This window comes from Telmatherina bonti, assembly GCF_933228915.1.
Source record: "Telmatherina bonti genome assembly, chromosome: 22".
In the NCBI taxonomy this organism is placed as follows: domain Eukaryota; kingdom Metazoa; phylum Chordata; class Actinopteri; order Atheriniformes; family Telmatherinidae; genus Telmatherina; species Telmatherina bonti.
The window spans coordinates 25,230,436-25,242,506 of record NC_136631.1 but is presented as its reverse complement, the minus strand read 5'-3'; the positions used below and the strand labels follow the sequence as shown (position 1 = coordinate 25,242,506).

Sequence of the window (12,071 nt, the reverse complement as noted above, 5' to 3'; positions counted from 1 at the left end):
GGTAGACTGGACCTGCCCATTTAGTTATTTATTTATTTTTACTCCTACTGTCAAGCATCATAACAAGCAGAATGGCGATCTGGCTCTTGTGTTATGTCAAATAAATTTTCTTTGCCAAAAGAAACTTTATAATACAAGGCCTTTTCTGAAAATTTAAGTATTATTATTTATTTTAAACTTCTCTGTTGCTAGATGTACATAGTAATGCTGGACAAGAGGGTTGGTGAACAAAGAAAGGAGAAAGTAAACAGGAAAGGGAAAAAGCGAAGAAAAGAGTGGGAACATGGACAAAGGGACACTAGATAGACAGGTAAAAATAACCAGTTTGACACATTCAATCTTAAAAAAAATAAATAAATAAAAATCAGCTGCACCTTTCAGAAAACTGAACACCACCTGCAAAATCTCCTATAAAGAAAATTGACCATTATCGGAACTTAAAAAGCAGATGAGCCGAGGGTAAGGGGGGGGGGGGGGGGGGGGGTGGTAGTGGACTATATAATACAAAATGAAAATGGTCTGTTACTTGATGTTTCCACATCATGAAATCGCCAGCAGCAAATTTTTAGAATACCACCAACTTAAATCCATTATAGATAAGAAATACATCCCTGATCAATTAAACTTGAAGTTATCTATCAGGATAGCAGTATTCTTGAATTTCAATGTCCCAAAGTTGTTGTCAAAATTATATAGATAATTATCAAAGCTAAAAGATTTCATCTCTCTCTCAACATCAAAATGGGAGGCAGACTTATCCAGCAATGTTAATCAAAATAAATGGTCACAAATATGTTCAAACACCAACAAAATGGCTATCAATTCAAATATCCAACCAATGCAATTCAAAATTCTGCATAGAACTCATATAGCACAAGAGATGCTCAGGATGGATCTGTCACGATCAAATATCTATTCACATTGCACTGAAAAGATGATTGACAGATACTTTCACATTTTGCCAACCTGTTCAGAGATTCTGGCTCCAGATAATCAAACGTACAGCTATCTGGAATGATTTCTTGTGGTTCCCTGGCTCACCAACCATGTTATAAAACAAAATCTTTTTCTTCTCCCCTGCTATGATAGAGGGGAAACTACAGTCAACAGTAACATTTTCAGCTGAAAATCTTTATGTTGCGTACACAGTGGCATTGCTTCATCCTTTACTGAACAATGACTGATGTGATCATTGGCTAATTAGTCTGGATCAATCACAGATCATCAGCATTTGAGGTAATGTCGCCATCATACATCATCAAGGAGATTCTTGTAATTGTGATTCTTTACAAAAAAATAGTACAGAACATCATAGTTTTAAAAAGGAGGGTTTTTAATATGTAAAAATTAAGCAACAAACCAATAATTGCTCAGTTTGAGACATGTCATTTGCAAATCTGGCAATCATTTTCTAAAAATGTGAAATACAGAAACAGTTTGGCGTTTTAACTTGCAGGAGGAAGCTGTATTGAGGAGTGTTTCTTAACGGTCACTGATGCAACAGATCTTTGCCGCTGTGTTGCATTCAATGTTGCACCAAAAAAACTCAAAAGATAAGAGGTGCTGATAACTGTATTTGTTTTCCTCAGTTTTCTCACTTATAGTGCTTCTTTCAAGTGCGTAAAAATTCACTAAAAATTATTATTTTAAAAACTTAAAATGTTTGAGAACAGTAATGCTGCTGATTTTTTTTTTTTTTTTTTTTTTTTTTTTTTTTACAGTTTTTACTATTTTATTACGAATAACTTATACTGATTATGTCGTGTTGCACTAATATTTTACTCTTTGTTGTCTAAAGAATGTGGTTTGCTGTTGTGTTGCTAAAATAAGCAAAGCTCACTCTGAAAAAGGTTGCATTCAGGAAGATTTGTCACATAGATCAGTAAGAATGACTTCATAGATGTGTAAGTTATGTATATATGTGTACTAATATACCTCATTTCATCAGGGTTTTGGATCACTAATCACACAAGCCAGATGATCCTTTACCTCTCTCTCTTGCTTCATTTTTCTGTCAGCTTTGTGTTTTTCCTCGATTTCATTGTACTTACCTGCAATAAATAATAAATAAATCTTAACTTATCTTCTCCAGGCCTCAGCAGAGTACTGTCAGTTTTGATGTACTCTGAGAGTCATAAATCACATCTATCACATCCTGCAATATATCATATAGGTGTTACTATCCAAATTAGCTGGCAAGTGTCCTTCCACTGCTTCATACATTTTGTTTGTTTAGCATGTCACACATTTACTTGCTTTTGTTTCCCTCCTTTCCTTACATGTTTTAGTATCTAATATGTTTTTTTTTTTAATTAATAAATCTTAATCATTTTAGGGTGTAAATTGTGTTGTGCAATGTGATTTTGTGTAAATGTTTAGAGAGCCTGATGAGATTAGGCTGAGTCAGTGTTCATGTCCACTCTAAAGAAACTGCTGCACAGCTTTATCTTACAGATAGACCACTGTAATGGACTTTATTCAGGCTTTCCTAATGCAATGAAAAAAGCATTGATCCAGGAAGATGCTGTTTGACTTATATTTTAACATAGCCCTGACTAGGTCTTAAAACAAAAAAAAATAAATAAATAAAATAAGGGAACAATTCATTATTTCCAAAACCCAAGTCAATTTACAGGAAAAGATCACAAAATAACCCCCCAGACAAACTAATTACAGCTTTTCTGTTACTGTAGGAATTAAGAAGGTGTGTAGCAGCCAGATGATGCCAAGTAAATTGATTAACTGATCATTAGCAAAGGTTGAGCACCTCTCAAACAGCAAAGATATGGTAGTTTGCTGTTCAGGGTACATTTACATATTTTTAATTACATTATAAAGCACCATGCTAAGATAAAAAAAAATATGCATACCAGCATAAACAACTTATTCTAACTACAGGGCATGGCGGTGGAGGTATGATGATTTGGGTTTGTCTAGCAGCCACAAGACTTCGACACCTAGCAGCCGTCTAATTGACCTTGAACTTTGTATAGCAAGGTATTTTGGAAGCAAATGTGAGACCATCTGTCCAACAGTTAAAGCTAGGCTTAAACTGGATTAGGCAACAGGATGGTGATTCCCAAGCACACCAGCAATGACCTTTAAGACCTTTTATCTGATCTCTGTGTAATTCCATTTTCTTCCCTCTGTTCTCCTGTAATCTGTTGTGTGGCAAAGTACAGTGGATTTATTTTGGTCTGAAGAGTGCTAAACAAATAACCTGCATTACCATGATTAACACTTCAGTTTGTGACCGATTTAATCGGTCTGGTTCTGAGATCAATAACTGATGTTCACTTGTTGTTTTTTCTAGGAAAAGGCAAGTTCCCCAAATTAAATGCTCACGAAAAGCTGCTCTTTAGGAATTTTTTCAACAGTGTTTATTGCTTGTAATTTAATTATTGCATATATTTTATTTTTAAAAACAGGACCGGACATCAGGATATAACTTATGACAACTAAAGGGAAAATTTAGTGTTAAAGCTAAATTCATAAACTCAAACAACCAATTATATTTTTAATTAATGATTGTTTACTTAAGATTAACTTGCACTGTATGTCTTTCATCACTGCTGCATAAACACTTAAAACCAACTGATTAAAATTGAGCTTGTTTTGAGCTTTGCATTATTGGCTGCTTAACTTTGTACAGTCACCCCATCTGGTGGTTTTATGACTTTTACACCCTCAAATGGTAAACATGATATTATATGCAGTACCAGTATCACATAAGTACATGACATGCTGCTTGATTGTTTAGTCTGTTTAGTGGTATAGTAGTCCATCAAAGTGGGTATACTCTCAATTTTTTGTCCTTGTTTTAAAAACAAACAAAAAAAGTAGCCCAGAAAAACGTTGTTTCAGAAAACGTGACATGTAAGACTCGATTTCGTCTACTTAAAAAATCCATCAGTATATTTGCTCATTGTCACATAATTTCTGCTCTTCGGTTTCAGGGAGGAAGAGTTATGAAATGACTAAACCAATGCTGACACACAGACTAGTGAGAGGCTCATAGACATTTACACATATAGCTTTATTTTGTCCATATTCAGGCTAAAGTTAATGCAGCTGTGACTAATTGCACCAGTGTAGTAAAGATAACCTTAACTTAGCTGCTGGGTGACGTAGCTACATGTGTAGTGACATTTGTAACTGTAAAAGCATCATCACAGGGGATTTAGAAGTGGGTATACTCAATGCTGACTGAAAAAGAAGTGGGTATACTGCACCAGTGGTTTAGTCTTGGTATGGCACCTGGGAGCCAGATTTTATGGGGGGCCCAGGGGGCATGAGCCACCTCTAAAATAAACATGGACCCACCTATGTGAACTTATAACTATTGTTACATATAATAATAATAATAATAATAATAATAATAATAATAATAATAATTAGTCTATTTGCAGATAAATTTACATTTTTTTTATTGTTGGATTTTTTTTTTATTTTTTTTTTATGAACATTTTATTAGTTGTTGTTGTTTTGTTTTTTTGTACAAATATAACTCTAATTCTTTAAAACGCTCTAGTAAAACTTCTTCTTTGCACGTATACGTGTACAACAAATACCTACCCTCTTTAAATTGTTTACAAAAACAACTCGATCAGTCAACTCACACGTGACTTTCAGAAATCCAATCGGCGGGAAAGCCTTGAACGCATCGCGCGTGCAGCACACAGACCGCCCTGGGTGGACACGTCAGCGGTCACACGCAGGCAGTGTGCTGCTGCGACTGGCGGAGTCTCCTGCACCGCGGCGGGTTGTTGATAGTCAGATCCGCGGATGAACTTTGTCTTATTGGATCGTGTTTGCTAAACATCCCTTGGGATCGCCTCGGAGAAAACACGCGTGTCCCTCCGCGTGTCGTCCACTCCGCTGCCTCGCTGGAGTTGGGTCTTTTTTTGGTTTTTTTTCTTAAGGAATTGTGTGAAGTCAAAACAAGGTGAGCAGCAGCTTTCTGCTGCAGTAACAATGCAGACTGCGCTGCATGCTGCTCTCTGAGCTGGGAGGACGTGGGTATTGTTGTGGTGAGTGGAAGTTATGTTTCTCTGTTTTAAGCAAAGTTCCCAGAGTCTTATGTGTATATATTGTTTCAACTTGTGTGTGTGTGTGTGTGTGTGTGTGTGTGTGTGTGTGTGTGTGTGTGTGTTTTTTAAAGCTTTTCCAGATGCACGTGTGTGACAATTTACTCTTATCAGCCAAGTTAATAATACACTTTTATCAGTGTTTGTTTAAATTGTTAAGCAAAAGTATGATATGGGTAGTTGTGCTTTATTTATTTTGCACGCATGGGAACATAAAATGAGCTCCTCCACTTAATTCAGCCTGGTGTTATTGCTGTGTGCAGGTCTTTGCAGGATAACATCATGACAGGAGACACTGTGGTCTGGAGAGGCCTGAACTGGATGAAACATGCGGCCAGCAGAGCTCCAGCTGGCGGCCGTAGCAGCTCCGGGAACCAGAGGCTGGTAAACTTCCATCATACCACCGGATCAGCCAGGGTGAGCAAGTCAGCTGTGATTTGGTCAGTCATGCAACTGCAGGCTGGGATCATGTTTCTTTGACATGCAATCCCAGATACCTTCTGTTTTCCTGTCACCATCTCTTCATGGACAACACAGCAGTAGTGAAACGTTTAATGAGGAAGATGAGGCCAGGACAGACACTGTGTGGAAGACTGGTTAAAGTGGGAAGCAGGGAGTGAACGATTAAACTGGTTTTATTCAGTCTGATTTCTAATAGTGTAATGATTTGTGTTATGTTTTTACTCGTTTATTATTTTCTTAGGTGGGTGGAAAAAACCTCCAAAACAAAATGCAGTACCTTTCGGAACCCCGAAGATTTAAGACTTTCTAGTTCCCTCTAAAAGCTGAATCGTACTGTAAACATATCCATACTTTACATACAGCTGCATGTGAATCATTCGTAGCCATAATTGCTGTTGAAAAGCCACCATTGTCCCTGATTCTTTGTAGTGTCCCCCTGTAGTACCCCGCATGGTGAACCTGATGGGGCCCCAGTGCGAAAATTTATTGTTGGGCTGCTTTGACCCCCATTATGCATGACAGCGTCAGTATTCCCCCTGGACCCAGAAAGTGTTGTTGACATGAAAAGACGAGCTGATCTAACAGCAGCCCCTCGAGTCATGTTTTCATGCAAGTAGATCCTGCATTGACGGGTTTGTTAAATGTAAATATTTGCTCTTTTATTTTAGTACTGAAACCTAATAAAGAGGAAAAAGCACAGAACTGTGCTGCTAGATTTATTGAAAGGGCCATAACAAGAAATAATGCTAGTTTAGCATTATTTCTTGTTTATCAGATTACAAGGTTGAGTGCAGGCTGCAGTGTGGATGAGTTGCAACCAAGACTCTGTTTAAACCTGGCCATTGAGACTGAAGCAAAAAAAAAAAAAAAAAACACCTTGGTGTCTGTTTTGTATTAATTTCTGGGGAAATTATTGGCACCACTCAGTTAGTCTGGAATTGAGGATATTTTATAATTAATTAAAGAAACGTATAAAGTTAGATATTCAGATTTAATAAAAGTTATTTATTCCTATTCACTGATTTTTAAAAGCAAAACTACGTTCAACAACATCCTCTAAATATTCTGAGAAGCAACCAGGAGCTACTTGCTCTCTGTTGGTGGTTTCTGATGCTTTTTTATTGTCATAAAAACTCTTTGTATATCTTATACATTATTTTCTGCATATGAAATTTCAGCTCTTAGCATGGGGTTTAGCATGTGACTCAGTCCGTCTTCGCCCTTTCAGTCATTCTTTTGTTCCGACTGGTGTGTGTGTAAGGCTGCTGTCTTGCTGAGAAAACCAAAATATTAAACAATAAAACCACAGTTTCATTCTAAAATACATCAATACCCTCAGGATGTAATAATTCCTTTTATATCTTCAGTGTTTCTAGTAACAGCAGGCAAAGAGCCCGCAGCATGATACAACCTCCCCTGTGTTTTACTGTAAATGTTAGTTTTTACTTGTAAACAGCCGATTTACTGCATCTCCATGGAGCTTATTTTGCTTTCCGTTGTCCCACAAAAATTGTAGCTCTTCAGGGTAAACTCTTTACCAACATTTATCTCCTGTTTCAGTGGTCATGTGCTCCCTTGACGTTAGCCCATGGAGCTCTGTGTGCTTCAGTGTGCAGCTTATGGTACAGGCGGTAATACATCCGATTGCTCCAGGCGGGTCGTCCTGAAGCTCTTCAGATGTCTTGTCTCATGATTTTGCCACAATCCACATCAGCCTCAACAGTCTGAAGTTTCCTCCCATCTGGCAGCCCTAGACATACTTTTAGCATTTAAAGACTTTCGGGTCTTTTCCTGATTTCCTTGCTGCCTTCACAGAAGTGTAAAGATAAGAAAAAAACAACGATGGTGCCAGAAATGCATCTGAAGTGTCTCAGAGTTCAGTGTTAGAGCCAGCAAAGGAAAATCACAACACATCACGTGCACAGTCAATATAGAAGCAGCTGATTTCCACAGCGTGACTACGAGTGCTCTTTTTTTTTTTTTTTTTTTCTCCATTTATTAACTTTAATAGGTTAAATTCTTTAACAAATTTACTCCTGAGTGCTGTCATGTGCTGTAACTCCTGCAAAGCTAAAAGCCTACTTTACTGAGTCATATTTTTATTTTTCATTCAGGAGATGTTCAGCAAACACGTCCAAAGAGCCACGGTGACACAGTCTCACAGATATTCAACTATGGGCACTTGTCTCGCTACCTGCTTCACCGGAGCTACATATAACAGCCAGGGGACCTGCGGTGCAGGATCTGGCGCTAAACATCTGAAGTATCGCAGGAACTGGTCGAACCAGCTGTTTTCCGGACACACGAGGCTATTTAACCAGGACAACTCCACGGTGGGGCAGCTGACATCAGAGGATATCGAAAAAGCAAGAAATGCAAAGAAAACTGAAGTCAAGCAATATAAGCAAGTGGTATCCTCCCCCTCCCTGTTTTCTCATTTAAATCAAATCATTGTTACGTTGACCAGACATTTAGTGTGTGGTCATCACACCTCAGCAGCTTTAGCCTTCAAACTTCAAGTTTTCTTTTCAGCTCAGTGAAAGTGCTCGCGAGAGGAAGGTGCCCGTCACTCGGCTAGGAAGGCTGATGAATTTCGGAAGTAAGTGAGATATTGCAGGTGTATCGGTAACATTACAGCTCGTACGAAGCGCTTGCTCTCTTTGCTCTTTAGAGATGTGTTTGATGGCAGCGCTGTGCAGGCACCGGCCAGCTGCAGGGCACCGGCCAGCTGCAGGGCACCGGCCAGCTGCAGGGCACCGGCCAGCTGCAGGGCACCGGCCAGCTGCAGGGCACCGGCCAGCTGCAGGGCACCGGCCAGCTGCAGGGCACCGGCCAGCTGCAGGGCACCGGCCAGCTGCAGGGCACAGGCCAGCTGCAGGGCACAGGCCAGCTGCAGGGCACAGGCCAGCTGCAGGGCACCGGCCAGCTGCAGGGCACCGGCCAGCTGCAGGGCACCGGCCAGCTGCAGGGCACCGGCCAGCTGCAGGGCCTGGTGATCCTGCATGGAAACCTCTCTAATCAGAACGTCATAAACCATCTCTGTTTCCAGAATGAGCTTTGAAGTTTTAGTGCTTTTTGTTTACATTCAGGGTTCCTCGCTAAACTTCTTCTGTGTTTGTCTGGTTGTGATTAATTTCCTTCCTCTTGTACTTTTAAAAACCCCTCATTGTTCACGTTCTTGAGTATTTGCTTCCTCACTGCCTTTGCTGACGCGTTACACACAACCGCCTCCAGACTCCTCATCAGCTAATGTGCTTCAAGTTCACATTAGATTTAATCTAAAAGGAATCTGCAGCCTTATTGGTAACTTGTTAAGCAAAAGAATACAAGATTAATTAATTAAAAGTTGCTTTTGTTTTTTAAATGACTGCAAATTCAAAGATCCAGGGTCTAATTTTGTGGCATTTATGAGATGAATATTATTGCAACAGTGCTAAATGATTCTGACATTTTATTAGGTAACTCCCCGCCAGCTTTGACTGAACTCAAGCAAATAAGTCGTGCAAATGAATTTGGCAGTGCTGCCGCTTCCTCCAGAGCAGCAAGAGTTGGTGGAAAATTTAAAAAGTCCCTCTGCAGGACATCAGCGAGACAAAAGCTTCTGCTTTGCAGCAAACGGCGACACACACAACTGGAATATTTTACTCTACACTTTTAGTGTTTTGTCAGAAAAGCTTGATTGTGCATGCCGTCCAGAGACTTTGACCTCGTGTCCTCTGTCAGCATTTTTCCAGACGTGCTGACTGAGACGTGACACATCCAGGCCTGCTTCAGAAGAGTACTGGATATTTCTGGAGCATAACTTACAATCCAGCTAATATTAAAATATGCTGGCAAGTAGCCATCCTCTTCGCAAAGGATAGATTACTTAAAATAGGATCCGTTGTTTCTTCCACTCTTTCCTGGCCTTCACTCCTTACTCTGGTGGGTTCAGGGTGTTGATTTGATAAATCCCCCCCCCCCTCTTGCAGCTGATTGCTTTCATCACTTCCTCTTTTTCTGCTGCTCTCATCGGGTGCAGAGTTGGACCTCAGAAGCGTTTTCTTCTTGCAGGTCTGGCGGTCGGACTCGGCCTCGGAGCCATCGCAGAGGTGGCCAAGAAGAATTTAAAACCCAAACAACAAGGTGATGACAAGTGAACCGTTTGTTCTACTATTATGTTGGAGAACTGGTAATGATTAGTTAAATTAGTTATTAGTTCTGGTTCTTCTGAGATGAGCTGGAAAAAAAAATCCCAAAAGGTTTAGTTTCACATCTTTAGCAACACACATCCTTTAGTTTACTTATCATTTAACAGTTAAAATAACAGCTCGTATGTGGAAACAACATAATCTTTAAATCTACTAATCTAACCCATAATCATGAGCAAAGAATGACTTTTTTTACTGCCAGGTCATGGTTGGGCTGATGGTTTTACTTCTTGGAAATGTGGATTATTTGTATGCAAAACATGATCAGATCAGCAACTCAAAACTTTGGAAAAAACTACTTCAAGACCATTAAAGACCCTGGAAATGCTGACTGCTGTGGACTTTTGTCCTCGGTCACCTGATCTCAGGCCTGCTGAACATTACCGGGGTGCTTGACAAAGCCAAACATTCCCAATGTCAGAGGAAGCCCTTTGGAGCGTTGCCAGATAATGGTGGGATAACTCAGATGAGTGGGTTTTACACCAGTAAGAGGACAACCTAACTCTAAGTTCTTTGAATGATTTATGTTTTTCTTTGTGTTTTTCGGAACAACCTTTATGATTTGTAACGTCATCTCTGTCTTTTTAGGAGATAAAAAGGCTGTCCTGGATTCCAATCCTTTCCTCTCTGAAGCCAACGCTGAAAGAATTGTCCGGACGCTTTGCAAAGTTCGGGGCGCTGCTCTTAAACTCGGACAGATGCTCAGTATTCAAGGTGAGGTGCAGAGAATGTGCTTGCGTGGGTCTAGAAACCTTGCAAGACACAGACTGCGCTTCTGCAAACCTGGAAATCTGAATGTCTTTCACATTATTCAGCGTTTTTTATGGGCCTTAAGTCTCTGTGACATCGGCGTTCCACTCTCAAACAAACAGGAGCCTTTTACCTGCAACAAAATGTCATTACTGAAAATAAACCTGCAATAAACTGGTGACCCTTCCAGGACACACCCTGCTTATAATTTCTGGGAGAGGCTCCAGAACCCTGCAACCCTGAAATGAACCAGGCAGCATAGAGAATGGATGAAAATAAACCACAGGCCAGCTGAACACAATAAGTGTCATTCCGCTTGAGCTATTGTAGGCAGCAGGGCTCAAATGGACTGTGAGGTCTGTTGACTTGACACAGCATGCTTACAGTACACAGTTTTACCCCCATCCTCGACACGGGCCTCTGTCAAGTGTCTGTCATGAGAAGCGAGCGAGCAAAGCGCTTGTTTTTGTATGGATAAACCCCTGCTAGTGTTTCCGCGCAGCAGTTTAACGGTCTGTTTTCTGCAGGGGATTCCTGAAACCCCTGTTTGTCAAGGTTCAGCTTGTTTCCTGATCCCACTCACATGTGAAAACACCTCATTTACACAGTTAATGGTGATTTTCAGAAGTTTTTTTTTTTTTTTAAAGGTAACAGGTCAAGGTTGTTGTATAATCAATCTTTAGTATCAGTCTTTAAACATTGCATGAGGGAGCTTACTTCTAATGAACCTGCTGGAAATAGTCACCTTATTCTGTATCTGTAGTTTACTACTGGTGCTAAATGTAGCTGTGAAAGTATCAAGAGTTTGTGTCAGGGTTAAGATTTTAATGTTGCTTTGATATTTTACCTCCAAGTGACCAATAAAAAAGAGAAAAAGTGACTCTTGTGACATGATTGTGACGTCTAGTCAGTGTTAAACTGAGCAGGTTGTCTTGATTCTTTAACCTGCAATGTAAAATCTACTCCAGTTACTTCATGGACTAAATGTGCCTGTTTAATTTAGACTGTTCTCTTCTTCATTTTCCCCAGATGACGCCTTTATCAACCCTCAGCTGGCTAAAATCTTCGACCGTGTCCGGCAGAGTGCAGACTTCATGCCAACTAAGCAAATGCTGGTACAGTTTTAGCTGAGGTAGAAAGCACTAAAGGTAACTCCCAGTCTCTTCTACTAATGTTTTTTTTTTTTCCTTCATCTGAGACAGAAAGCCATCAGCAACGACCTGGGCCCAAATTGGCGGGACAACCTGGAGTACTTTGAGGAGAAGCCGTTTGCGGCGGCGTCTATCGGTCAGGTGCACTTAGGCAGGCTGAAGGATGGCAGAGAGGTGGCCATGAAGATTCAGGTGAGATAAAAAACATTTAAGCAAGATGTGTTATTCAGCAGAGTGAGACAAAAACGTCCATTTCCCTTTCAGTACCCGGGTATTGCCAAGAGTATCAACAGTGACGTGAACAATATCATGACCGCTCTGAATTTAAGCAACGCTCTGCCTGAAGGTAATCTTGTTGGAGATTTTTTTATTATCTTTCGTGTGATAACGGCTGCTTTTGTGCAGAGTTTGTAACCTCCGCTAATGTCAAC

At 40.1% G+C, this 12,071-nt stretch overlaps 1 protein-coding gene across 3 annotated transcripts in view; it reads left to right on the top strand.

Moving 5' to 3' along the window:
- Positions 1 to 4,768: 4,768 nt before the first annotated feature.
- Positions 4,769 to 12,071, top strand: part of coq8ab (coenzyme Q8A-b) — a 13,845-nt gene continuing 6,542 nt past the window's right edge. Inside the window, exons 1-9 of one of the 3 annotated variants that reach the window (XM_079262602.1) lie at positions 4,769 to 4,945; positions 5,351 to 5,504; positions 7,664 to 7,960; positions 8,070 to 8,148; positions 9,603 to 9,674; positions 10,328 to 10,453; positions 11,519 to 11,604; positions 11,692 to 11,832; positions 11,905 to 11,986. In XM_079262602.1, the coding sequence (XP_079118728.1) occupies positions 5,370 to 5,504; positions 7,664 to 7,960; positions 8,070 to 8,148; positions 9,603 to 9,674; positions 10,328 to 10,453; positions 11,519 to 11,604; positions 11,692 to 11,832; positions 11,905 to 11,986 (1,018 nt within the window). In that variant the 5' untranslated portion in view covers positions 4,769 to 4,945; positions 5,351 to 5,369. Of the gene's footprint in view, positions 5,031 to 5,350; positions 5,505 to 7,663; positions 7,961 to 8,069; positions 8,149 to 9,602; positions 9,675 to 10,327; positions 10,454 to 11,518; positions 11,605 to 11,691; positions 11,833 to 11,904; positions 11,987 to 12,071 lie in introns of all 3 variants that reach the window. The other 2 variants (XM_079262603.1, XM_079262601.1) reach the window with 2 other exon arrangements.